This window comes from Platalea leucorodia (assembly GCF_965183815.1).
Source record: "Platalea leucorodia genome assembly, chromosome: 2".
Taxonomy (NCBI): domain Eukaryota; kingdom Metazoa; phylum Chordata; class Aves; order Pelecaniformes; family Threskiornithidae; genus Platalea; species Platalea leucorodia.
In genome coordinates this window covers 64,542,494-64,570,112 of record NC_138824.1, presented here as the reverse complement: position 1 = coordinate 64,570,112, position 27,619 = coordinate 64,542,494, and the positions used below count along the sequence as shown (strand labels likewise).

At 42.1% G+C, this 27,619-nt stretch overlaps 1 protein-coding gene across 1 annotated transcript; it reads left to right on the top strand.

Annotated features, from left to right (window-relative positions):
• The first annotated feature begins 504 nt into the window (after positions 1–504).
• On the top strand, positions 505–27,619 carry RAB20 (RAB20, member RAS oncogene family). Its single transcript, XM_082304507.1, has 2 exons — positions 505–682; positions 26,710–27,619. Exons 1-2 carry the CDS (start codon positions 511–513, stop codon positions 27,228–27,230), a joined length of 693 nt encoding a protein of 230 aa, XP_082160633.1. The 5' UTR covers positions 505–510; the 3' UTR covers positions 27,231–27,619.

Here is a 27,619-nt window from a genome sequence, read left to right as displayed (position 1 = left end):
CGGGAGGGGAGCGGGCTTCGGCCTGGGGCTGCGGGGGAGCCGCGGAGCGGGTCACTCTCCTCTCCCTCTCCCTCTCCCTCTCCCTCTCCTCCCCGGCCGGGAAGGCTTCGGCAGCCCGGGGCGCACCGGCATCCCCCGGAGGCTCAGCGTGGCCGCGCTCCGGCCCGACGCCCCCGCGGGGGTGCCGGGGCGGCCGGGACACATCACCCCGCTCCGCCGGGGCAGGAGCGGGCAGGGAGGCCCGGCCGGGGGGGCACCGCGGGGCTCCGGCCGCCTCCCCTCCCCCTGGCGCCGGCGGCGGGCGGGGCGGGGCCGGGCCGGGGTGGGAGGAGCCGGGCCCGGATCGCGGCGGCTCCGGCGGAGCCCCCGAAGTTTGCGCTGCCCGCGGAGGGCGGCCCGCGGCCCTCGGCCCTCGTCCCGCCGCTTCCGGGGCTCCGCCGCGACGGGCGGAGCGGGCGGGCGGGAGGGAGGCGGCCGCCGGCAGGACGGGCCGGGCCGGGCCGGGCCGCGATGAAGAAGCCGGACGGGAAGGTGGTGCTGCTGGGGGACATGAACGTGGGCAAGACCTCCCTGCTGCACCGCTACATGGAGAGGCGCTTCCAGGAGACGGTCAGCACCGTCGGCGGCGCCTTCTACCTGAAGCAGTGGGGGCCCTACAACATCTCCATCTGGGACACGGCAGGTGGGAGCCCCGGAGGGGCGGCGGGGGGGCGGCGGGTCCGGCCCTGCGGGCTCCCCCTGTTTCCCGGCGGAAAGGGCCTCCCAGAAACTCGCGGGTGTTTGCCGGCGGGTGCCCCCCTCCTCCGGGTCCGGGAAGATCGGGTGGCCGCGCTGGGGCGGCTTCGCCTTTCCGAGCAGCCGAGGGCAGGGGACGGAGAGGCGAACCCCGCTCCGTCCCGGCGGGGGAGGCCGGGGCCGGGGCGTCCTCCCCGGGTGCCCGGCGCTTACCGCCGTGTCTCGGTGCTGCTGCAAAGTCAGTCGCTTAAAGCAGATGGTTCGGCAGTTGAACAAAGTCTGGAAAGAAATGTGGTTTTGATGGGCTAAAAGGGACCTCGCGACTGCTGATCTCCGGTATTTTTGGACCGGCTTTGCAAAACGTGGCTGTACAGAGAAGACTGCGATGCCTGTTTGCTTTCTTTTGCCCGAGTGGATGGGTACTGACTGCAAACCCAGGCAGGAGTTAGAGAGGTTACAGCTCCTGTTCGTCGCTTCTCGCTGCACGCTTTCAGATGTCCCGTCGATATCGGCTGTTGTCAGACTCAGACCTTCAAACGCACACAGCTCACGAACCGTTCAGATGTGGCTCGCTCCTCCGTCTGCCCGTAAGGATTTAATGCTGAGAGAGCGTGGGCTGCAGGCAGTTTCTGTCTGGGGTAGCAGCACGGGGTTGTCCGGCCCGCTGCGTTGCCGCAGGCAGCATCTCCGGGATGCGGGAGAGAGCACGGGTTGTGGTTTGGAGTCCTGGGGTGGTGGAGGAGGTGGGAGGGCATGGACTGGAGAAGTGGAGTCTGTGGTCTTGGTCATCTGAATGTCTTGCTCTTGGTTATTAGGTCGGGAAGCTCTGCTCTGCCACGTAGAGGGCCAGACTACCCTGAAAAATGAGGTGTATGAACGTTCCTGCCTGTTAAGTTGCTCGTGGGAGAAATACCTTGTTCGGTATTTTTCTTGTCTTTGTGTTTCACTGGATTTCGTTAAAATTGGTTAGTGGCAATGTGAAGAATGCAGATTGTATTTTCTTGTGAAACTCAGGGAGCTGCAGTATCGTGCAATATTCCAGTTTCCTCCTGGTGACGTTTGGGAGGGAAGTTCGTTTGCTGTGTCACTTCATGTCACAATCTAGTCCAAAATGGCTTTTCCTGCGTCAGGAATTGAAGAGGAAGGGGGGAATGAAACTGCTGAGAAGTTATGCACAAACACTTTTGGAGGGGGGAAGGAGATGTTTAAGAGCTTTCACTTCTTGCATTTCTTAATCTATTACTATGATGAAAGCTCTCTACCAGTAGCTCGGTTTTAAATACACTTTCTATGTGCTTTGCAGTCTTTTTTTAAAAAATCTATTTCAGTTTTAGAATTGACATGTTTTACTGTAGGGAGTCTCCTGCGGGCAATTGCTGCTTGTTCCTAGTAAGCCAGACCCACGTGAGTGAATAGCAGTGGGCTTTACTCCAACAGAAAAATTATCTTGGTGAGATTGTTCTTTGGTAATTTCCCTTATGCCCTGCTGCTTTTTTTTTTTTTAATCATATACTATAAAATAAGTCCCCCACAGGCTTTGTCTTCTAGTTTTAGAGCGGTTTTTTCAGTTGTTTATTCTTATTGCAGTATTTTATGCAGTGTTAGTTGAGGACTCAGGTTCCAGCTCTGTGTGGCATCTGGAGAGCTCCAGAGGTGGTTCTCCATGAGCCAGGCGATACATGTCTCAGGGCAACGCAAGCGTTCAGAGCTCATCGCCTTCCTAGCAGTCGGAGCCCCTCTGCACCCTGGAGCAGGGCCAGTGCCGATGCTGCTGCCTGCGTAGCACCCAGTAGGAGCTCCCACTGCTTCCCGAGCCTCGGCGAGACTTGTGTAGCAGGATTGCTGAAGCTGTATTTGCAGAGCGCCAGTTGAAAACTGTTGTTGTGCTATGCTGCCCTCAGTACAATACGTCTTCCTCGTTCTTTTCTGTTGTTGGAATTAGCATCGAGCCCAGCGTCCCCTTTCTTGTGTTTCAGAGGCAGGTACGAGCTCTTGCGCTGTCCCCCTGTTGACTTGCGCTCCTGCAGAATGATGGAAGTTGCTAAGACTGGGCTAGACTGTGTTGGGGCCTGTGGGCTCTGGTTTATTAACAGCTCTTGTCAATCTTCTAAGAAATAGCAGCTCCCTGGGGCACATATATGCTTTCTCCTGTCCCGATGAAGAAGGAAGGGACCTTGTGGACACTGCAACTTTGTTGATGTTAAGTCAAGAAGGGGATTCAAAAGCCTGGGCCTTTTTTTTTTAATTTTTTTTTTTTTTTATTTTGTGTGGACACAACACGTCTGCAGTCCTCGGTCTGTGGCTCTTATCTCTTTGTGGTGTCACTGTCTTATCTCTACCAGGTGGGTACCAAGTAAGCTTTGAGTTTTTGTAGCGAGGAGGAGTTTAAAATTTAGCTCTTTTGTGTGTTTATTAACCTGACATCGCTTACTACTGAATTCTTGTGAAGCAGTTACAGGATCATCAAACACAGAGAAATTGTTTTCTCTAACTGTGTGCGCGTAGATATAAAGGGGAATCCAGAAAGAAAAGATCATCCAGGAGATGAAAAATTCTTTAGCACAACAACACGACAAAAGTACAGTTCAATGTTTGCACCGATCTTACCTACCTAAATACTGAGTGCCAACTCAAGATGTCTGTCTTAATACCCCAATAGTACTTTGAACAATGTACAATGTAGAAATATGGAAGACTTGGCCTAGAAAATGAGGGGATGCTTGGTAGTAACTATTACACTAGTTCAGTGCTCTAGTAAAATACACAATTATACAAAGTTAACTGGAATGCGTGTTCTTTTTAATTTTTCTTAGTTAATGTTATATTTAATATGAGAATGCATGTTTATTTTTGTCATTGCTTATCAGCATTATTTTGGGGACTGTTATCTCCATAGAAGTCCTCTATATTTTACTTTCAGTTCAGTTTAGATGGTTATTTGTTATTCTGGTATGGGTTAGGCAGTTGGCTGTAACAACGTAAACCTCGGTACGCTGAAGCTTCGTTCCTGTAAGAGAGTTTTGTTTTTGCAAGATTAGACTTTAGTGATTGACGAGTATATCTGCAGTAGCGGTGATGGATCAAAAGTTAAGTATGCGTTGATATTAGTACCACATCAGTTTAATTGCTGATCTTCTGAATTATTTAAAATATGTGTCATTTTTGCTCATCACTCTGTTGATCTTGCGTTACCTTTCACTCTGTTATTCAGAAAAAAATCTCACATTTTTCCCAAGAAGAATTCAATTTTCGTGCCAGGGTGCTTAAAATGTATGTTTCTGTGTTGTTATCACTCAGTAAATCACAGAATTGCACACCTGACCTGTTCTACCAAGTTAGGTCTGAAGTGCAAATGAGTTATTCTAGAGAGGACTCTTCTCTTGTATGCACATTCACACCCCTCCTTATCTTGGAAAAATCAGCTGATTAGTCTAGTCTAAGTCTTTCATGTTATTATCTGCAAGTCTTGTAAAATGGGTGTGCAGAAGTTGTCAGACTTGGGTTTTTTTTCTGTAAATGCTCACAGCAAATAGTTCAACATTTCCAGTTTTCCAATCTGATGATTATGAGAGAAGTTATTTGGAAATTGCATTCAACTCAAGGAAACAAATAAGCCACAGATGGAAGAATAGTTGGGAGAAGTATCATATGCTTGCCATGTTTTTATGCTCTTTTTTTCCCTACCCATCTGATTTTGACTGTTTCTCCATTGTCAGAGGCTTGGATAGATGGTCTTGTGCCTTACCCAGCATGGCTGCTGTTGTATTCTTGGTGTGGAGAATTATTTATTTACTCCTTAGATTCTGATGCTACAAATCATATCTGCTTGTTTTCTGTTTGGGTCAATTAATTCAAAGGAATTAAACAAAAAAGGTGCATAAACTATACAAAAAGGAGAGAAACTGTATACTTTCAGCATGTTTTAAAGGACTAGTCATCTGGATAGAGGCCTAGTCTCCTAAAGCATTTGAGTGTATGCTTTGAGACCTTCATAGCAGTCTGTTTGAAGTAGTATTTTTCAGAACCAAGGAAGGTAAGCAACAGCATCAGCCAGAAGAACTTTCTCATGTGAAAGGATTGGAGGTTGGAGACTCAGGACGTCAAAGCTATACATATGTATATGTGTGTATACATAAATCTTCTAGGCAGTGCTGACAGCAGCTCCAGAGTAAACCAAAACTTCCAGCTGGGTGTTGATGGCAGGCAGCTCTGAGCCAGCACGTAGCCTTTTATCTTGGGCAGCGCAAACGCATCCTGAAGTTCTGAGGGTCTTGGTCCTGTTCCACCTTTAGACCTTGGAATACTAAGGCGCGGTGGTTGCAGTTAACAATTTTGTGGGAGTATGTAATTCAGGCTTATTTTCTGATGCCTTAATATTTCAAAAGGAAAAACTTGTTTGTATGTTGGATTTCAGTCTCTTTAAGTTGATCTTCATTTATCTGACAGATAACTGGTGCCCCCAGCAGCAAGGTTTCTTAATTATTAGTGGTCAGTGTCCCCTGTGTTGTTGGCTTGGTATTAAAGCGGCAGACTGGTAAGTTAACAACAAGTATTTCATAAAGTTCACTTCATGGTCCTGTAATTGTATTTTAAGAAAGAGGCTGGGTCTTCAACTTACTAACAGGTATTCATGCAGCGAGATAATGGGGAAACATAAAGGTTAACTGGGAAAGCAAACTTCTTTTCCTTCCTCTCATCTGAAGCTAGCTGTCTAAGCTAGCTGATTTGACTTTTTTCTTCAGTGAATATTCAGCTACCAGTTGATATTTTTACACCCCCCACCTCTTTATTTTGCATCTGCAGATTTTTCTCCTGTGACTTTTGACTTGTCAGAGCTAATAGGGACAAGAGAGATAAACTGGAAAAGGCTTTTATGTGGCTTGGGTCAACGGCAGCGTATCTGCGTAACGGATGCTTATGCCCCTTGTGACTGGTTTGCGGATGCCTGATGGATCGGTGCTGGTGAGCGTCTGTGAATTGCTCACTGTTTCTGATCGCCAGTGTTTCACTGGCAGCAGTGTGGGCCACTGCCTGTGCTGAGCTTTCTTGGGCTAGGTGCGAGTGTTCAGCTGGTAAGAAGTGTTAAGTTCCTCCCTCGCTTAGTTAGGCTTTGAGTCCCTTGACTTTGGATTTTTTTTCAGTACTTACCCGTGTAGATGTACGCTTCCTTCTGCAGATGTTTTTCTCCTGGAAGAGGGGTGACCCAGCAAAGTTCTCAGGGGCAACTTGCGAGGGGGTGTGACCCGGTCCTCTGCAGTATGAGATCAGCCCAGGTAGGCTGGTCTCCCTGCTGCCCTGTAGGCAAACGTTCCCCTGTGCGGTGAACAAATTGGCCGTAGGTAGGGAGGAAGCGTGGTCCTCCGTCACACTGAAACAGAACAAGGAAAGAGTAAGATTAAGCAGCATATTTTCCTCACAACTGAAGATCAGTTGTAGCTACTCTGATATTCTGCTGGCTTTGACTTCTGGAAGTAGAGGACTACGCTGGGAGAAAAGAAGCTACAGATGAGACGGGCAGGTAGGTTAGTGAAAGCCGAAGAGGACTCTTGAGGCATGTGGGAAAGCCTTCCCAAAGCAGTTGGGGTTGGGTGTTGCTGAATGCGTGATGAGGTATGTTTAACTGAGGAGGTCATTTGTGGAAGGGTTTAGAGGATATCACCTCAAAAAGTGTCTTGGGCATCAGGGATCATTTAATGAGAAAGACTGCTGAGAGTGTACCTGTGCTCAAGAGGCTGGAACTTAACAAGATATGAGATGGAAAGTATGGAGAATAAAAGGCCTTAAGTTTGTTGTCAGTGAGTCACGGCTCGGGGACCAGTTGCCACCAAGAAGCTTTGATTTTTTTGCTTTTTGCCTTTGGGAAAATTATCTTGCAGAATATGATGTTGGCCTCTGCGTATTAATTGTTCATAATTGTTGCACGTAAGACAATGACAGCTGAGGACCAGTGCCTCGTACGTAAATAGTGCGGCTTGAAAAGGAGAGCATGGTTAGCTGCCGAGAAAAATCTCTTGTGTACGTGGGGAAAACCCCTGAAGAGAGTTCACTGTCGGTGAGCTCTGTATCTAAAGCCTCTGAAGCAGGTTCAGAGGCAGGGATAAAGGTTTAGCTTTAGACCATCCCTGGAAGCATGGTTTTGTTGTTGTGAAACAGTGCAGCAGATTACTTTTTTCTGCAATGAATGTTTTCTGAAAAGAGCAGAGGAACTTGGGAAGTGATTAAAAATATGAAGAAATAATGAATTGTCTGGAGAAAGTCCTGGAGGAAGTTGTGTCCCACAACTTAAAAATACAGTGATACACAAGTAAAGTCAAAGGCACCAAATTCACTGCTGCTGAAAGTGCTTTTGTATGCAAATGAAGTAAAAATATGGAAATACCTTGTCAGAGGGAGTTGTGAAAAATACACAAACATCAAAAAGAAACAGGAGACAGAATTAACAGTTTGTTTATTCAGCTATGGCTAATTCACTTCATTGAAGGAGAAATTTTGTTTCTAATGTGTAATTTCAGTACTGACTCTTGGGGAGGCAAGTAATGGGGAGGGTAAGCCGCTTGTTTGTTGTGAGTACTGGATGCAGGCTGAGATAAATGTCGTGTATGAACCTCTGCAGTAACTTCTGTATTCCAGCCTCCACGTTAAATCCCCGCCTTGCATGTGATATTTAATAATAGCATGCAAAGTGACTGCGCTGTTCTAGCCTAAGTGGGAGACTACTTAACGGTTCTGTGAGACTCTCTCTTGAATAGTGTCGGTGACCCGAGATCCGTGCCTGGCTAAAGCTGTCCGGTGTCGTGCCATGGCATTGCCGCTTGACGAACACCAGCAACTTTGGAGTCCACAGCAGCACCTCAACTTCTATAACAGAAGAGGTTGTCTTTGTTTCCTAATTTTGTCCTGGAGTGAGGTGATACTGTAAAAGGGGGGAGAGAGGTTAATATTGACAGTTTTCAAGCGGATCTGAGCGGACAGTGGAAGGGAGAACAAGAATATATGTTTGTCTAGTCTTTGGTGCACGGCCTGTGTTCTTGTTTTTCTGTGAAAATTTTGCTTCTTGGCTTTGGCTGATACAAATGAGTCTGTACAAGTCTTTGAATTGATTGAATGAGTCTATTTTAAACCCGTGTTTTAAAGCTCCAGAGCCTAGGTTGAGCGATACCGAGAATCTTCGTAATGAAGAGTTTGTGCCTTTGGCATTGCATCCTTTCTTCCCTGCTTACTGAAGGAAGAGGTGTATTTTCCAGATATCTCCGTCAAAATTGACTTGACAGCTGAAAAGTTACTTTAAGTGTTGACTGTCTGCTTTGTGACAATACTGAAAATGTATGAGAGAGGAAGGCATGAACAAGAGAAATGGTTAGTCAAACTATGTAAATGCAGTGGCAAAGCTGCTGACAAAAATTGCAGACATATGGAAATTCATCTTCATGGTGGATTGGAAGCAGGTGGGAGAAATTGTAGAAAATTTCAGAAGGGTGTCCAAGAACTGGATTATTCGCTTCAGTAAAGCAGGTCTCCTAGTAGGGTGTGTGCACAGGCTTAAATAGCAGTCCTGTGCAAGACGGCACGTTATTAATGCCCTGTTGCGCTCTTCAGTTTGGCTTGAGTATTTGTGAAATGTATACCTGAGCTGTCTAAGAAACGACAGCTCTTTCAGCAGTTTGAGCATGAGGAGGAAAACAGAGGGATGGGGTGGGATACTTTTTTCCCCAGTAGTTCCCTCTCTAGCTGGGTAAATAGCATTAGGCAGAACAGCAAAAAGCTTCATTAGCTGTAACATGGAGATGAATGTGTACAAAGTAACTCATGTTGACCCAGTTCTGGTTATTTCTGGGGTACCAGGCACATTCTGTAATGAAAAACAAATAGCTACTTAAAATTAGTATTGCATGTTGAGGTCCCTGAACTTAGGCCACCTGTGTTGTGGTGCCTTTTTCTATAGACTATGCAACGAACTTGTCACCTTCCTTCTGAAGGAAAGAGTAAAGTGGGTGCTTGAAATACAAGTCCAGGGCAGGTAACTAGCTGTTAGCTGTATGGCTTTACAATGACTTCTTTGAGCGCTTTGTAAGGTGAGTACCGTTCTTGTTTCATCTCACACTATGGTGCACAAATGCCAAAGCCAGGGAGACTTGTAGCCAGCTTCACAGCGCCTTGGCTGAGCTGCTTCTGATACTTAAGCTAGTGTGAGTATCTTTGCTGGACATTGCAATCACATCTTATATCACAGATGAGTTGTTTGCTTAGCCTACAATTATTGTGTCTGGTGTTGAAGCCACCAGACGTGAGCTTCCAAGTGATTTTTCCTGTGGCAGTGTTTCACTGGCTGAACTGAAGGTGAACTTGGTAATTCCTTGTGCAAGTCACATTGTACTGTTGCAAAATATCCAAACAAGTAACCTTTGTTTGGGTCTCCCTCAAGAAGGATGCCGAGTCTGTGGTGGATACATCTGGAGCCATTAAAAATTATGGAACAGAAAGAATAATTTTCTCTCCCAAGTCTGAATGATTTGCTTTCTTCCAGGTGAACACTGGGTAGAACATCCTGGGATTTAATCAACAGGCATCATACTTGTGATAAATGACTTTTCCTGCACCTGTCATATTAACTATAACTTCATATGCAGTACCTGAAGATATGCCTAGGAAATTATATTTGAACTTGATGATTAAACTTAGCTTATGCAAATGGTACTGCTGAGCATAGAGGTGGTCAAAGGAAATGAGTTTTTTTGCTCTTCATTTGAACGAATTTTCAACATAAGTAGTTTACCATCCTTCACCGCAGGAGATCCAGGATAACATCTGTTAGGACAACCAACTCAATAAGCATACAAGATTTCCTAATCCTACTAACCTACCTGGGGGTGGGAAAAAAAAAATCAAAAATCAAATTAAGAAGAGAACTGCTTAATGTTGTTTTTAAAGGGAGATAGATCATCAGATGTGTTTGTGAATCTTCTAGTATATCTTTCCATCTCTTAAGAAGCAGACTAGAATTGAAGTTAGCTTTGCATGGGCCACCGAGGAGCCATTCATGGAAGAACTCTGCTGACAGCCTAAAGACCTTTGTGAGCTTGAATTTATTAGTGTTTTATAGATAAAGCAAAAAGAGGAAAATGTGTATTTGAGCTTTTGCCTTTCACCAATTCTGTTGGAGCAAAAATACATTTCAGTCTAGTTTGTAGCATGGTGGAAACTTCATGTACAGGCCTCCAGGAGGAGAGACATTTAAAACTTTCAATACTCAAACAAGCTAACATCTTATTATGAATTAAAGCTTCTGTGCTTTCAGGTTGTTTCTGTTCAACCCTTTCAGAAATTCTTTTTTTGTTTTTGCTTTTATCTGTCATGAAAATAACTCATCATATCTCCAGCTACAGAGAATACCTCCTTTTTCCTTTTTTTCTGGTCTACAGGTTAATGAATTGAAGATTGGAATAATTTTGTTCAATAATGATTAAGCATCTGATGTAAATACTTCTCCCTGTTCCCTCAGTCTCTTCTGTTGATCCACTGACATTTTTTCTTTAATCTGTTACGTGGTTTACTATTCCTAACCACTGTTTTCGTACTTCAGGAAATTCCTATAAAATACAGAGAAAAGATGTTGTCCAGCCATCCAACTGCTCTTATATACTTAGTTTGAAAATAATGGTCTTCGGTACAGCTAAAATAGCAGGATATTTTTGTTTTACATTCTGCAGCTGACGACTACTTACAAATTTTTAGTCATGTATAATATTCGATCATAGGTATTTAAATACTTGAAATTTTCTTTTTCTCTTAATTATATCATTATCTGTAAAATGAGGGATAGCTTAGTTAGACCTTCAGGAAAATGTTTGTCCTGTAAGAGTATATTAACTAGAAACCCCAAAGAAACAGTCTGGGAGGCGGGGCACGAGAAATTAATGTGTAGTACACTTCATGAAGAATGTGAAGCAAAAGGTAGGTAGATTGAAATAGCCTTTAAAACAAAAAAAAAGTCTAAATGCTGGTCATTGGCTGGGTAATAATTTCTCTACATGGAGTCAACCAACTTTGATTTCTGCTTAAGCTCATGCCCCCAATCCACTCAACAACAGCAGTATAAAAACATGTATGTGTGATGATGTGCCCTGGTTGCAATGACCTTCAGTTGAGCTCCTGCTCCCTGCTTCCCTTTCCCCAAGCGGTTTGGGCTGACCGACTTCCCTTTCTGGTTGTGCGGGTTACTTCAGTGATGGGACTGAAGCTTCATGCAGTTTAATGCCTTATGTTGTGAAAGTCCTCAGAAGCTCAGTTTCTGTTCTTCATAGTGGGGTTGGTGATCTGGACGTACAAATCTGTTGTTGCTCTCTTCTTAATTGTTGAAGCTAGAAAGAAGGCTCTCGGTTATATTTTAGAGGGGCTTTTGTTTATTATTTATTTGCTTCCATTCTTCATCTGTCATTTGCTCTCAATAAAAGTGAAGATTTTGGTTCATTCAGAAAAGGGAGAAATGACCAGAATCTGTAGTGGTTTATAGTTAAAAAACAAATGAAAGAAAAAGCCCTATGTAGTTGAGTTGTCATCTTCCAAGCTTCATAAAAGGAATCATCAAATTTTGTGAGTTGCCGCAAGTGAGACTTAGGTGTTTTAAAACAAAACAAAACCCTCACTAGTATAATAAGAGTGATTCTACCTGCCCCCCAATGCAGGCTGTTGCTTATTTAAAAAGTAAATCTCTAATTTTGTGAAACTGAAAATGTCTCAAACTGCTCAGCTCCTCCAACCCCTGCCAGTATGATTACTTCTTATTTTTATGAGGAGGAACAAACACTCTTGTAAGACTGACTTTAGGACATGAGCTTTCCCTCCCGCGCAGATAGCTATATGTATCCCATTCATATTTGTTTCCCTTATCTCCTTTCCTGTTCTAGCATTGTGTGTCCTTTCCACATTGTCCTGCTCAAGTTCTTTTTTTTATTTCAAGCCCTGAAAGCTCAGTGGAAGTGGGATAGTTGGCATCTACCCTCTTTTGGAGTGGCAGAGCATTTTGTGACCTAGAGATGCTGCCTCATTGCCTTAAATATGAAAGAAAAGGATGTAATGCATGCGTATCTGTAGGCAGCTCCCTTTTGGTAAGTAGCTTCCCCTCATGGCATGAGGGCTGCATGGGTAGACACTGGTCACATTGCTCTTTGTAGCTTATCCTGTATAGAAAGTTCAGAACTGAGTTGTTTACAATTTTTAGTGGTACTCCCTTTGTGCCAGGTTGGAGGATGTTAATGAGATGAGATCGATTTTTACCACGCCTGTTCTGTGGTTTTCGTTTCTTTAATCCTCAAATTAATGCCTCTAACCAGTGAATACTAAATATGCTCTTAAGAGTGTAGGCAGAGAAGCCAGAAGTGGAATTAAAAGGGAGTAGTAGTGCTGGAAATGTAAAAGCCATGTGTTCATCTTAGCCAGCGCAGGTTCTGAAAACACAAGCCATGCGTCCTGTGATAATATTATCTGAATAAGGTGAACAAGTTTTAAGCACGTTCCTGTAAAACCCAGGCGGCAGCTGTATGTCTGGCGCAGTCTCCCGCTTTTGGTACTTGCTGAGGACAGCCCACCGGATCACCAGAACTTCCTCCTGCTTTTGGCAAATAGCAACCGTCCGGAAGCTCCCAGTGAAGACGACTTCAACTGAATAGAAACTGGTGGTGGTTGGTAAGGAGCAGAAGCAGTTGTAATTTTCTTGAGGATAAATTCGGTGTGAATGAATTGCATGCGTTCTTAGTTGAGAACCTGCCTATAAATGAACTGACATTGAAACAAATAATAAAAATATCTGTCTATCGAGCGGGCCTAGGTCTATGTCCCATGTTACTAATGTGAGTTTCTCTTCAAAAAATAAAAAAAAAATAGATTTTTTTTCATTCAGTTTGCAAGATCCGTGGCCTTTACTTCTACCCATTTAGCAAGACTTAAATATTTTTCAAATTGCTAGTGAAGGCTGGTTTAAAGTTAAACTCAGTGTTACAAATCAGGAACTAGCATACAGCTGTCTGCTAGAGTTGAGTTCCATTTCACCAGAAGATAGTATAACCTTAAATAAGAGGCACTTATCAAGTATCTGCTAGGGCAGACCATCTGTGGGTGCCTGCTATTGATCTGATAACCATAGCTTCCTAAGGCGTTTTAGAAAGCTCTGGGTTATTCATTGTGCGTGCAAGAATCATTTTCCATTTTTGAAACATGTGACGCAGAAGGTCACTTCTGACAAGACAGTCTGCCAGCTCTCAAATTCTTGTTTTTGTGAAACTTGGTCTCTGTTTTTCAGAATGTGAATGTTGTGATTTGTAGACACTTTTTTTAAAAATTTTTTAGTGCTGAACAGCGATGATTACCAGCATTGGGTTGCTGTCTTACACTAACTTCTGATGTGTAAAAGCTCAATCATTTGGAAGTATTTCTAGTCCTCCTCTTCCTGTCATCTCCTCCTAATCAACCTGGAAAAGTACTAGTAGGATAAAAGATTTATGGAAATGGTGCTTGAGATATTGTCTACATAATGGGTTTAGTGATTAATTTTATCTCCAAAAGGATTCATGGCAAATATACTTGGGTCCCTCTATTTATATTGTCGGGCCCCAGGGCCTGTACTGAACAAAGCCGTGCGGCTGCTGTGGGAGAAGAGGATGGGCTCTGGCTGCGGGGAAGGGTGGGAAGGGGCATGCCCAGGGGTGTGTGACCGGCTCGTCCTCAGTCGTCCAAGCTGATTACCGAAAGCGAAAAAGCTGTTGCTTCGGTGCCATGGTGCTGCGTGTGGTAAAAGCGCCCTGGAGATCCCTGAAAATGTTTGAAGACTGAGCTTTTTGCAGTGTCTTAAACCCCTCTGGCTGGTGTCCTGGGATGGCCCTGCAGGGGAGCACGGTGTGAGGGGCAGCGCTGGGCTCTCTCAGCCCCTCGCTGCTGCTAATGCTGCCAAATACCGACGGCAGGATGGAGAGAAGCGTCCCTGAAGTGGGGCTGGTGGAAAATAGGCACTGCCATAGCTAACGTTCTTGTAAGTGAAACTCTCCTGTGGGTCTGTGAAAGAGAAAGCTAACGCTGTTTTTTCGTGTGGCTCCTCTTGCGTGGGTGGGCACAAAAGAGTTTATAGCTGCACGTTGGTGGTTTGGTTTCCCATACTTGGGAAGGGATGTGAAGACTTGACAGCCAGGAGGCAGAAATACATACGATGTGTTTGGGGTTAAAGTGGTAATATGGAAAAAGAATAATGTTTCTAATACATTAGACCATTTAATTTTATTTGTGATTGGATACAAAACTTAATCCAAAGAGGATCTGCAATCAGTAACAATGAACTGTTTTTCTTCCCTAAAATGTTGCTGTCCTTAATTAAGATGTTTATTAAGTTCATGGTATTTCCTTGCTCAAAAAATGGTATACTGTATTGTATTGATTGACTTGGTATGTATGTAGTTACCCTTCTGCAAAAAACCCTACGGGGAATTTTGATTTAAAAAAAAAAAAGTTGTAGAGAGATATCTAAGGCAAAAGCAAAGTATCTAATAAGGAAGTTGAAAACCCCAAGTAAGCTTAAAACAGGAATAAAAATGAAGAAAATGAGGAAGCATTTCTCATCCGTGAGGGAACGGGTGGACGCTGACTTGCTAACTCTTTGCTGAGAGCCGGCAGGAATGCCTGACGAGTGGTAGCATTTCAGAGTGCTTATTGAGATACATTTAGGAGGGCAATCTCAATGAACCCTACTCATCTCTGGGTTTATTTATTTAATTTTATTAAAATCACACAGCAGTATCAATGTTTGCTTGGGTGAACTGGAAGCCACGTTAACTTGCCAGTTCCTTATTGAGCAATATAAAACATCCAACGTGTGTGGAGTGACCTCCCAGCCCTGCAATGCCAGTCAAACTGTGTTGAAATCCACCCGGCCATGCATTCCTGCCTGAGCTGAGGACCTACTTCTCAGTTTGAAGAGCAAACTTCGGGAGGGAGTGTGGGCTTTGAAGATCTCCTTTCGGACTAACTCTGAAGATAAGGGCCTGTGCTTAGCAATTGCATGGAGAAGTGGGCTCATCTGCGGTGCCTGTTCCCCTGTGGAAAAGGAATTGTAAATTTAAGGAAAAAGTATCAGTTTTCAGGTATTGGAAAGAAAAACAAGCTGCTTTTAGAGCTCATCCTGGGAAAAATGAATTGCTTTTCTGCAGGAGGGACTTCTCTTGGAGGAGATGGATTGGTATTCCAGTGGGTGTTACAACCAGAAGGCTTCTTGCACAACCCAGAAGCAAGCGTCTTATGCAGGCAAGGTGGTTTTACAGCCCCGTCCTGTAACTGGCCTCTTTGTTACCCACTGCTGAGCAATATTTGACCGTCGAGCTCTGCTGCTGCAGCTAAGTGTTCAGTGCTATTGCTTCCCATAGAATGCTTCCAAAGTAAATCCAAAGGGTTTTTTTTCCCCTTATGGTTTGCTTCCAATCATATCTGTCCTTAAGAAGGTCATCTGCCAAATGACTAGTTCTTTTTCAAGCAGCAGTTTAAAATTGTCTTTTAAACAGAAAGCTTCAGAAGAATGTCACATCGATGCTTACATTTTACTTACTCAGATTCAAATTTCTGAATTCATCCTTGCACTCCTGCTCCCATTTTAGTACAGGCATGCAGGAGCTTCATAAATTTAACTCTCAAGCACCCTGCCATGTTTTCTTTTCAGTAGAGATGGTGTTGATGCTAGATCTCAGCTGGAGTTCTGGTGGAGCATTCGCTCGTAGACAGGATGATAATGTCCCCTAAATCTAGCATGCCCTCGTTTCTTTTGCAAGACTTCAGTGTTTAGATAAAACGTCTTCCTACACAACTGTGAGGTTTCGGAGGGAAATAGATAAATACCCATGTCGTTTTTTCAGTTTGTGTTGCAGATGCACTCAAGATAGGCTTGCTGGACTGGCAGAGCTAAGGTCAATTCCATTCTTCTTTTACAAGGCACTAGGCTTCCAGACAGCTGAAAAATTTGTGACTTGCTTGAAGCTTCTGGGGTTATTTCCTTCACTTAAAAATAAACACAGTAGATCAGGAGAACTAAACAAAATGGGTGGCTTGAAAAAAGTAAGTCTTATCCAGTTAAATGAAAATGTTATTCAGGATTGCAGAGGCATCAATGGGATCTTGCTGCAAATAATTTTTTTTGTTGTTTGGCAGGTTTAGCCAAAGTTTTTGTTGGCAAAAACATGCTAAATAGTGTGGTTAGGAGCTTTTTTCTATGTAATGCTTTGTGTTACTAGGCATAATATGATTAGATTTAAAACTTTGGATAGAGAGCATATTGGTGGAGTAAAATTGGTGTTTCTATGGGAACTTTGATTTTAAAATTAAAATGTGTGTGAGTTTAGAAGCTTGGGCTTAATTTCATTATTATAATGGTTAACTTCTGGTTTATTCTTGCCAGCAAGAAAAATAATTGTGTATTTATGGAACAGAATAGATCCCAGGTACTCTTTTGTCCCAGAAAAGCTGAAACTAGTTCATGGGCTAAATCTTGTAGACAATAGAGATCTTCTCTGATAGTATTTTTTCTCCTTCTTATCGAAGTTGTGCAGCTCCTTTGTCTGGTGAAGACATTGCTGGTTATAGATACCATGAATACGCATTTAGTCCAAAGACACTGAGTTTATAAGTTTCTTTATAAAAAGATGATTGCAGCTAGAAATATGCAGACTAAACAGATGTACAAGGCTGCAAGTGAAAAGAGATTAATGGTGTGGAGTGCCAGTAACAGGTTAAGCTAGATTCATTTGGGCAACCATATGTATTTTGCAAGGTCCGTTGAGTTGGTAGTAGACGGCGAACTAAGCTCTTGATACCTTGTGGTGTCCCAAAGCCTACGAGCTGTTCTGAAAAGTATACCAAGTGTTGGGAGGGATGAAAGTAGTGAGGAATTTAAGTAAGCTCATAGCTTTTGTGAGACTCTTTTACAGTCTTGGTTATAGAATAATATGGAAAGGTTGGAAAAAAGAGCTACGAGTATGGTTTATGGTTTAGAGGAATCTGCCAGAGGCAGGGAGCCTGAATATGAAAAAAATGTTGATTTCTCTGGCCTAACAAGAAGGAGGTTAAGTCATACAGGAATACCTTTTAGAGAGGAGAGTGGGTTTTTTCTGTGGTGTTTTGTTTTTGTTTTTTTTTTTTTTGGGGTGGGGGTGTATGGTGTGTTTTTTCTTTTTTCTTTCTTTTTTCCTGTTCTTTTGAAGAGGATACATAATGAAGGTGAAAGTCTGTCAAAATTCGGAGTCTGAAAGCTGAAATGCAGCAAACTAGTTTGTGGGATATTAACTTCTCTTTCTTTGGTTGCTTTATAAAATACAAATTCCTCCTCAGTCACAAGACGAGGGCTGAGCGAAATTCTATCATCTTTATTGCGCAGGAGATCAGACTCGAATGAGGATTACACTTGATCTCTGGCCTTGCTCTGTGATTTTTTTTTTTCTTTTGTTTTTTTTTTCTTCTTCTTTCCCTTGTTAACTTGATCTCCTCCTTCCTGTGAGCGTGTCTGACGGGTCTGTCTTTGGCAACTGGTAATGGAAGTCTTCACTGCCAGTTATGGAATGAGAATTGACAAACTACTCTTCAGGGCAGGATTAAAAATTTTCTGGGAACATTTAAACTAGTTCATGACTGAATAATACAGGATTTGACAAGATGACTGAGGGATGTTTATTCTAGTTGAGGTGAGGGTTGGGTGAGAGGGTTTCACCTGCAGTAATCAGCTTTTTTGGATACCTCTGTGACTGGGCGGGCTCTGCAGGATGTAACAACGGATTGATCGGCACCAACATAAGCTGCTAGGCATCTGCTTTTAGTTTAGCTGTCTTTAGAAAGTGAAGCTTTTACTTCAAAGCACGTTTCTCCGTAAACTATCACACTGTTAACTGTCAAAAAAAAGTAGCAAATTTTTACCCGTGTTTCAGTTTTGCGTTCTTTAAAGGTGTGCTGTGAGTTAAGGCTGTATGTCTTTTGAGTCATTTCTTCAGCACATCAGAAAAACATTGTGACTAGACATTTATTTTGGAGCTTCTACCAGCATATGCCTAGAAGGATAACCTTTTGGAGGAGATGAAATAAAACTAAGCCTGTAGCAGAAATTCCCATTATTTTCTGTTTTGCCACTTTCATTAAACGGGGTTTTGTGCATGCCCTTTTGCTGAAGAAAAACGTATTGCAACAAGCCATCATCTTCAGATGAAGCTCAGATGATCCTGCAGGTGACGTGCAGTACACCGCGCTGACGTCGCTCTTGCGTAACTTCTCAGTGTGCTATTTGTCCTAACGATAAAAGGCCCATTTAAGTGAACTTCTTTGGAAGAGTCGTTTTATGTGAACTGTGCCAAAGTATCACTTTTGGAATGTTAATTGAATTGGTGTTTTAATAGCGATTAAAGAGTCAGTTGAAACTGCTTGACCTATTGGTATAGTTAAAGTTTGAAGAGGGAAAGCTGTTCTTGGAAAGGATAGGGGCACGAAGGGGGTTGTTCTCCCAGCCGGTCAGGGCTGTCTTGAATGGGTTGTGCTATAATACCTCTGGGTGTATATAGCAAAAAATTAAAAAAGGAAACACAGCCAAAATAGAATTATGAGCGCTTTTTACTGATGAAAACCATAAGAGGAGAAGCAAATTAATAATAGTTGCTGCTGTCATTTGTTTTAGCTGGCTGTTAAGGTGACTTGCCTTTTGAAAAGGCTGTAAACTAGGAAAAAGCTTGAATCTGCAAAGAAATAGAGAGCGTGTTACTGTTAGCAAGGTTGTTAATCCTTTTAAGGGAGGGCTCATCTTTCAGGAGGTGAAGTGGCTAGAATTTTAGGGTAAAATCTTTTACGTACTTCATATTTGTTGGTCCCTGCTGAAACATGTCCTGCAAACCTTATTTATTGCGTGTCTGTTATTTTTAGTTTAGTTATTATATTTAAAGGGGAGGGGAAAGAAGTAGGCTAAAATAAATCTGGATATAGCTTTTTTTTTTTTTTTTCATTAAACGTATTACTATTCTTAGGCATAGTGTGTAGTGGGATTTCCATTTCCAGTAAGTAAATGCCCCCTTTTTCTTTTATGTTGCATACCTTCTAGTGATTTTTGTTTGTTTGTTTGTAAAGGTTCCGAATTGATTCCTTTCCCAGCCATACTGGTGGTGATTACAACTCAAAAAACCAAATTCATATGCTGCCTTTGTATTAGAACAAGCAAAAAGAGCTAAACCTCATACAGGATACAGGGTGTGGTTTTTTTTTCTCTGTAGTTTGTCTTTATGCTCTTTAAAAACCTATTCTTTTTCCATCTTTGTCCTGCTTTCAATATCTGTTTCCATGTCCGTGTTTGGTTTTTTTGTGGTTTTTTTTTCTTTTTTTCTTTTTTTCTTTTAATTTTATTAGGGGCTAGAAATACATGGTTTGCTGTTTCAGTGCCTTTAACTAAAGCAGGGGAAGTAAAGAGTGAGTTGCTTTTCTTAATGCACACTGGTAGTTGCTGGTGTGGACTAGCCTTCCAGGGGGTAGTCGTCTTCTCTTGGCAGAATGTTAATAGCTAATTTAGATGCCCGAAAGGATGTTGGTTTTGTTACATAAAGGAATGGAAATAAAGGATGAGTTTTATTTTTTCCCTTGCATATTACATTGGAGACAGAATCCCCAGTAATAGGCCTTGATGCTTGGTAATGCCGATCATCTCGTCCAGTTTTTCCTGAATACTATTGTAGCTTCTCCCCTTATTCCGTGCAGAATGTATTAATATCTGTTAAATATTCCTGCATAAGTTTGCAGAGGACAAGTGGTTATCCTCCAAAGTTAAAAGATAAGATTTATGCTCTGTTCTAAATTGTGTTTAAGAATTAGTCCTTTCAAACGGCCCTTCAGTTACTCATCGCTGTGTATTTTTCTTCATTTTTGATTCCTATCAAAATTTAGGTTCCCAAATAACACAGCTTACATATATTTTGGGATGTGTTTTATCCCAGACACTGTTGGATCACTGGTGGTAGTTTAGTAGACTTCTAAAAAAACCCCTCTCTTTAATATTTATATTTACACAGAAGGGCGCAGCTTAATCTCTCAGGCTAAAAGCTATACTGTGGTACCGTAGCTCATAAATCTGGGATTATAGTGCCAAGGCGTTTCCTGTTTCATCAAAATCTTTCTCTGCCTCCAGTTAGATAGCTAGTTGGATTTTTCTCAAGTAACTTATCAGGCTGTTCAGACAAAATCAGATCTATTAAATTGAATATTTTACTATTTGGTAGAATTCTATTCTATAATCTGCTAGTAGATTGTATAAGATTTCTGTATGTGAATTCAGCGGGGACTAGATTATAGTAACATAATGTAATGCCACTTCCAGATCAGGACAATAATGTTACGTTCCTCCTGTATAACAGCACACTGAACTCTGGAGATCTGCCTTTTATTCAAATGTCATGGAGTTAAATGTGTTAGTAAGCATCTTCTGCTTCGCTGGTTATGATTCACAAGGCTTTCTCATCTGTGGCAGACAGTTCAAATAAGTTGTTGGTTCCTTTGAGTCTGGTACTTGCCTCCATTTGAATATTGTGATCTTTTTTTTAATGGGAAGATATTTGTAGCACTTGAAACAAATGTCCGGTGTATATTTGCCTTCCTGAATGCCAGCCTCTAGGGGAGGAGAAGAGCTCATGCAGTATATTTCCTTTATCTATATAAAAGCAGCAGTATAAATACCTAAATGCTGTCAGGCTTGGATCTTAGTAACTTTGGATATGAGCTTGTGAATAATGTCTATGATATGGAGTGTGTGTGTGTGTTGGTGAGAAGAAGGAACCGTGCGTGCAACATGAGGGTGCTTTTATCTGTTTTTATGTTTTAAATTGGAGTGAAAAGAAAAATGCCTTACAGACTGGAGTTGTGTTAATTGTTTTTATTTATTGTAAAAGTGTTTTTGAATAATCCCCATTTTCTAAGACCAGATCTGCGAGGATTTAAGTAATTCATAGATAACGATTATGCAGTAGATAAGTTCTAGTTTTTCTAGTCATCGGTTTTTGTGTCCAAGTGAAACATTTGTTAGTGGGGTTGTGATACGTCTAGTATGATAATGAAAGCTGACCGAATGACAGGGCTCAGTTTGATTGTGATTTCTCATCTTGCCTAAGCGAGAAGTGAATGATTGCTCCTGTTCCTGTGGCTTACTTGCTCACACTGAACTGCTGTTTTGCAGAAGGAGCTTTACAAGCCTAAAACGATTCACATTTGTAGAGTGGGGGTGTTTGCAGGGTCTTGGGAATGTCAGACTCCTTCAATACTCCTTCAAATACTCAAAGTATTTGTTCATTAAGTCAAAAAATACATAGATTTAAGGGAAGAGATGATCTCTTTTGCCATTTTAAACCTTCTTTTATTGTGAGATAGAGATACTTGACTTAGCAATTGAGAGTAAGTTGCATTTAGAAATGGAGTAGGCTTGTCCCAATTGCGTATTACGTTGAGCCCGCTTTCTTGACTGACCGTTTTTGATGTTTTTTCTTTGGAGAGCTGTATTAAAGAATTTTCCTTTGTTCACTGTTCACTTAACCCATGTAGCTGTTATTTTCTTCTTCCATGTGTAGCTCTTTCTCCTTTAAAACATGAAAGTGAAGCCCTTTGGGTATTAAGATCAGTACTTTCCTATGTTTCTGTTATGTTCTGCTTTGGCCAAGGCATCCTTATCTAATTTTAATAACGTAAATAGAAGCTGCTGAAATAGAGCACAGTTCATGCCTTGAATGTTGATTCATATCTAAGTAGTGAGTATAAAGAAAATAAATGTCGTCTTGATTTTTAGTAGAGCTAGAGGTCTGTTGCATTCTGAAACTTCAATATACACGAGTATATTCTATAATGTAGCATTATGAATGTATAATACTAGGTGAAGGTGGAGCTTAAAGAAATTTTCTAGTTGCTCAACTGCAATTGTTTTAGTGGTTGGGTTTTTTGGGGGATTTGTGGTGGTTTTTGTTGTTCCCCCCCCCCCCCCCCCCCCCCGAGACTTTTGTTCTATGGGGAATTTTGTCTTGGAGGTAAACCAAATGCTGGCATTTTTCTAACGGATCAGGAAATCATGTATTCAGACAGCTCCTGGGTATGTACAAATTGACTCTCCAGTGCTTTCTGACTCATTTGTTTCCACTAATTCCTACTCGTGTCCTCTGTGTTAATCCTTTGGGATGGAGAGCTTTATTTTTGTCCCCCAGTAACCACAGGCATTGTCAGGTTCTTAATAAACCTCCTTACTTCAAGGGAAATGTTATAAAGCCACCTAGAAGAAATAAATATCAGTCTTGAACAAGGTAATGAAGAATTCTGTCTTCATCAGTGTCAAAACTTTACAGCCTGACTCACGTGTGGGCAGGGGAATTTTCCTGAAACCTTCAGGGACCTTTATTGTTTGTTCTTTGATAGTACGTATCTCGGTATACGTGCACAAACAGAAATCTCAGTTCCTAGCAAAATTGTTTCCCCTAATGTCCTTTAAAGGGTCAGAACTTTACTGCTGTGTCTGCAAACAGAAGGAAATGCTGTTCCTTAAAAAAGGAGCTTCTTTGTCTGCTCTTGTGATCATGCGGATGCTCCCGCTGAGGTAACTCCAGAGCATCAGGGTCACCCTTTGAACCTTCATCCACTGCAGCTGAATCCTCAGCTCTCATTTCTTTCTGATACTGGTTTCTGTGCTGTGTCATGGGTGTCGGGCTTTCTCTTTTCTTTCTCTTTTGGCTGTTTCCTCAGGGCACAGTTCCTGTCTCTCTTTGTGTACACTCTAGTTCAGACCCTCTTATAAAGGAGAGAGAGAACTTGAAAGGCAAAATCTGGCTGATAGCCGGTGTTTGTGTTAATTCCTCTCTACTGTTCAGATTACAATCCGGCTTAAATTACAGTGAAAATCCTTGGAAGATACCTGGTTTATGGACTGAGAACTTTCTGGACAATTTTGCACTCTTGTTCATTTTCAGTGCAATGTTAGTGTGCTTCTGTTGCTCACCTTCATGTACTTTTCCACACTACATATTTACTTTAGGAACTCAGACTTTAGGACCCTTCTCAGACTGTGATACAGTGACGACAGTACTTTTTCCAGTACTTTCTGGAAGACCTTTTTAGCTCTTCGGTATTTGTGGTGTTTTATTCCCTCAAGACTTAAAGTAACAGTCTGTTTTGCATTCTTGTACGTGCTTAACACTGAGAGATTTAAAACTTGTTCTCCCGGTAGAGGATCTCTTGAAAGGGTGCGTGTGTGGGAAGTTATGCTACTTAAGAAGTTCTGGTGAAAGCCTTTGAAGAGGTGGTAGGTAAGGAACATTCAAATCTGGGTGGAGGAAATCTGTTGCTCTCATAAACATCAACAACAACTTCACAGGCTACTTTGGAGACCACCCCCAGGGATGGTGAGAGGTTGGGGTGCTGTAGGAGGCTGGCTAGACCAAAGCCTAGGCCTTAAGTTCAAGTCTCGGCACACTTTAAATCTAGCCTTGCTTATTTATCAGGCTGGCCTCTTGCAAGGTCTACTTTTACTTTCTTTCTCTCTTGGGTTTCCTATGAACTTTATGGTACTGAGGTCCATTTGGCTCAAAATTCTTTGATTTGTTTATGACAGCCATCATAGGACTTTGAAAATGCATGTTGGCTGCGCTGCTCCTGAGTGGGTGAAGTCTCCAACAGGACTTCATGCACTTGCTGGACGAGCCTCTGAAAAGCTAATGCTGCTGCAGGTGGTGATATGGCTGTAGGGCTGTCAAACTGCTATAAATAAGGCAAAATATGAAGATGAAAAGAAAAATGGAAATTAGTTTTTGGTTGCTTGGCTTTAAGAAATTTCCCTAATGTTGTACCTTTGTGGTTGATTTGGTTCTTCTTGCAATTACGTTGATTGCAAATTATTTGATAGTCCTGCCACTCTTCCCCGTTACCTTTATTTTTTGAAAAGGTGAAATTGTTTAATTCTTGGATTCAGGGTTTACCATTTAATTTAGCTAACTGTGTAAAAAGGTACATGGTTGTAGTGGGACCAGATGGGTCCAGAGAAAGAAATAACTGGCCATAAGAAGGAGGCAGCTGTTTTCATGCAATAAGGTTTTTACTGTAGTATCTGATACTATTTTGCCTGATGCCTTGGGGACAGCTAAGATATTAGTTTAAATACTTTGTGTAGTTTTTGGGGGGTTTCCACATCTAGGATTGTTCCAGCCCTTAAGTGCCAGAAGTGGTCTGTACAAGGAAACTGCGCTGCAAAAATAAATTATGCAATTTTTTCTGCATGTAGATTGTGCAGTGTGGGTGAGCGAGAGAGACTATCCCTAATTCCTCTGACATAATTAATCCCTTATGCAAGGTAAATTCTTCTTACTGTTTCTTTCCCCTCTTCAACAATATATTAGTTGTAGAAGTAGCCAGTTTGTAGTTTGAGTCATGGTTTATATTATGCTGTGCAAGATTAGATTAGCATACAAATTCCATAAAACAAGTAATAGTATTGTTCTAGTACTTGGTTGCTGTAGCAAATGATTTTGGGGGCTGGATTTTATATCTTAGGCATCTGAAGTGGGAGAACGGGGGAGGATATATGTTCCACTGTGGTTTCCAGACCGCAGTATAATCGGGATTCGGATAAAAACAAAGTAGGTCACGGCACAAACTTCTACTAAAAAATTGGAGACTTTTAAAAACTCACTTGCAGTGCAACTGAAAGCACAACTTTGAACATGAGGTTGGAGGAAAAACTATAAAAGCACTGACCTTCTTTCTCCCCTACACCCCAATCTCCCTTGCCCTTACCCAAGGTACCAAACCAAGGGCATATCTATTCCTTTTCCCCCCCCTCTTTTTTCCTACCTTCCAGATCATAGGTTAAAGAATTTCTTTTGCTGGAGGAAAACAAATCAGAGGTTATAAAAAAATTGCACAGAAGCAATTCTCCATAAACTTTGCCTAATGCTTTTCTGAACTCTGTTCATTGAACTTTTGACCTCTGCAATGTCGTATAGCACTTACTGCCAATTATTCACTGTGTGGGAAAGGATTTAAACAACATGCATGGTTTTTTTGATGGGAAATCCTCATTTTCTGCATTATGAGAAAGAGTAAATAGTTGTTTCTGGCTTACTTTCTCAGTATTAGGCCTGAATTTATAGACATCTGTTTACACCCTTTTTCAGTCATTCCCCAGCCCGAGAGATCCCGCAATTTTTCCTCATGCAAAAGTTTTGCGTACTTCTGAGCACCCTCACCAGCTTCCTTCAGACCTCTCTATAGTGTACGCTGCACCTTTTCAAGTATTTCTCTGGCGGTTACCAGAGCTTCACTAAGCGTTAAAGGTGTGGTGAGCTTTGGATTTCATGTTCTAGCTTGACGTTTTCCAGTTTTGTTTTACTGATAACGATGAACACTGTCTCTCTCTTCTGGCCACTGTAGCGTAGCGTCCTGAAGTTTGTCAAAGGACTTACTACAGTGACTCAAAGACCTGTTTTAAATTCTATTCCCAGCTGGAGATAGGCTCTAAGTTACCTTCACAGTGTGCATGTTCATGTGCAGATGTGTTTTCCCCATATACACTGACCTGTATTTTTCAGCATGATTTTCTTCTGCCTTTCCTATTCCCCAGTCATTTACAAGGATTTCATGATGCTGTAACTCGTGGTGGTCAGTAGCTTTGTGCAGAAAATTAATGGAACAAGATCACTTCAGATTTTCTATAAATGGAGGCTCTGTGCAAAGAGACTGTATGAAAAGAGTTGATAAATGATGATGGTTCTTAAGTGTTCAGAAGAGTGCAGTTGGCTCTTTTTTATCTTTTTTTTTTTCCCTTTGTTCATTCACACTTCTCTTCTGTAGTGACCTAAGGCTGACTCTGATGGCTGGTTGAAATCTAGTGCGTTTTATCTTTTCCTCGATCGAGTTTTGGGGAGTAAAGTGAATGTGCTACAGCAAATTCTACACGTAGCAGGTATTTGGGGAAAGTTGCAGTTCTCGATAGGAAAGGAAAACACTGTCCGTCTTCTGCCTCATTTCCCTTAGTCCCTTTGCAATTACTGAAGAACGCTGCTTCCTAGAACTTAAAGAAGAGTCAGTTTTGTCTTCCAAGAAAAGAATTTGAAGGAGACCATCAAGACTTAGCTGGAAGTGCTGGTAGATGCTCGCTGAACGATGAGGAGGAAGAAACGTTTCGTTATTAACTATTGGTTATTGAGTGATGGTCAGGGCAACTTAAAAGATAAATTACTCTTAAAGTGTAGTTAGGGTTCTCTATATTGTGTGTGTTTAATACTCCAAAAAAAGGTGTGAGTACTTGTGGTGGGACAGATGCGTATCAATACAGGCTATATATGGCAGCATTAAAGACAACAAGTCTTTTCCTGGAAAGCCAATGTACCCGAGAACTGTGGGCATGTAGCATAGGACTAAATGGCTTAGAAAATCCTTCAAAACCTAGGAAGAAGTGGGTTACTGACTTTGATCTAGATTTCTGAACTGGTTGTACTTGAAAGTGTATACTGAATTTATAGGAGTAGTAAGTTCTAGCAGAATTTGAAACAGTAGAACTTATTTTTTGTTTATAAATGGTTAAATAGGTGGAATGGGCCATCTGTGGATGCAAGCAGGGTAGTTGTTAATGTGACATAAATAAACTAGTATGCAATTTAATAAAAAAAAACACCTTTTTTTTTCTTTCTGCAACTGTGAATGCTGTGCCACACTTGCTTGCTCACTCGTCTTTACAGATTCCCTGCTCTGAAATTGAGCAAGCGATGAGCTGAGCTGTTCTGTGGCCCTGTTGCACTCTTAAGGAAAAGCAGAAGGAAAAAACCTGAAAATGCTACCAATAACGTATTTTTCCTTTCGCTGCTCCATCCAAACTTGTGAAATTGGCTTAAAATTCCTTAAACTCGTTGACTCAGTTAATAATGTAGCTTCCAGCACACTAACTTTTTGTTGTGTTTAAACCTTTGCCAGGACGGGAGCAGTTTCATGGCCTCGGGTCTATGTACTGCAGAGGAGCAGCTGCTGTGATCCTCACGTACGATGTGAACAGCCTCCAAAGCCTGACCGAGCTGGAAGAAAGATTCTTGGCACTGACGGACAGTGCAAGTGCTGACTGCATTTTTGCTATTGTTGGAAATAAAGTTGACCTCACCGATGACTGTGCTTTACCACCGGATGAAAATAGACCTGAGAAGTCTGTTGCCAGCTGTGGCTCGAAGGTGCGAAAACAAGTCCGTGCAGAGGATGCCATTGCGCTCTATAAAAAGATACTGAAATACAAAATGCTAGATGAGAAGGATGTTCCAGCAGCTGAGAAAATGTGCTTTGAGACCAGTGCAAAAACAGGATACAAGGTGGACTACCTCTTTGAAACTGTGTTTGACATGGTAGTCCCAATAATTGTACGGCAGAAAGCTGAGGGGCCACCGCAAACTGTAGACATTACTGACTACAAGCCAGCAAAAAGGACAAAGTCTGGTTGTTGTGCCTGAACCGTTTACGTGACATAAGAAAAGGGGGGGATTGTTTGCTCCAGCAAACTGAGGAGTAACAAGTGCTTGCAGTTCACCGGAAAGGAAAAGTCAAAGAATAAATAGACTAAAATGATGTATGTGGAAAAAACCCAAATCTTCTGACCATTAAAGATTTCTGGGAAGCTCTGTGTATGAAAATGGGAATGCGAGTGAAATTATGGAGGAAGACTTGCCAGTTTCCATGGGCTCTGAAGACAAATGGTGTGTTAGTACAATTGGTAGCGACAATCATTTGAACGGTTTTGAAGGAGTCTGATTTTTAGTGACTCGCCATTTCATGTTGCATGTAAATGATCTGTTTGTGTACTCTCGACAGCTTTCACATGATTATCATCTTTCCCCTTGCG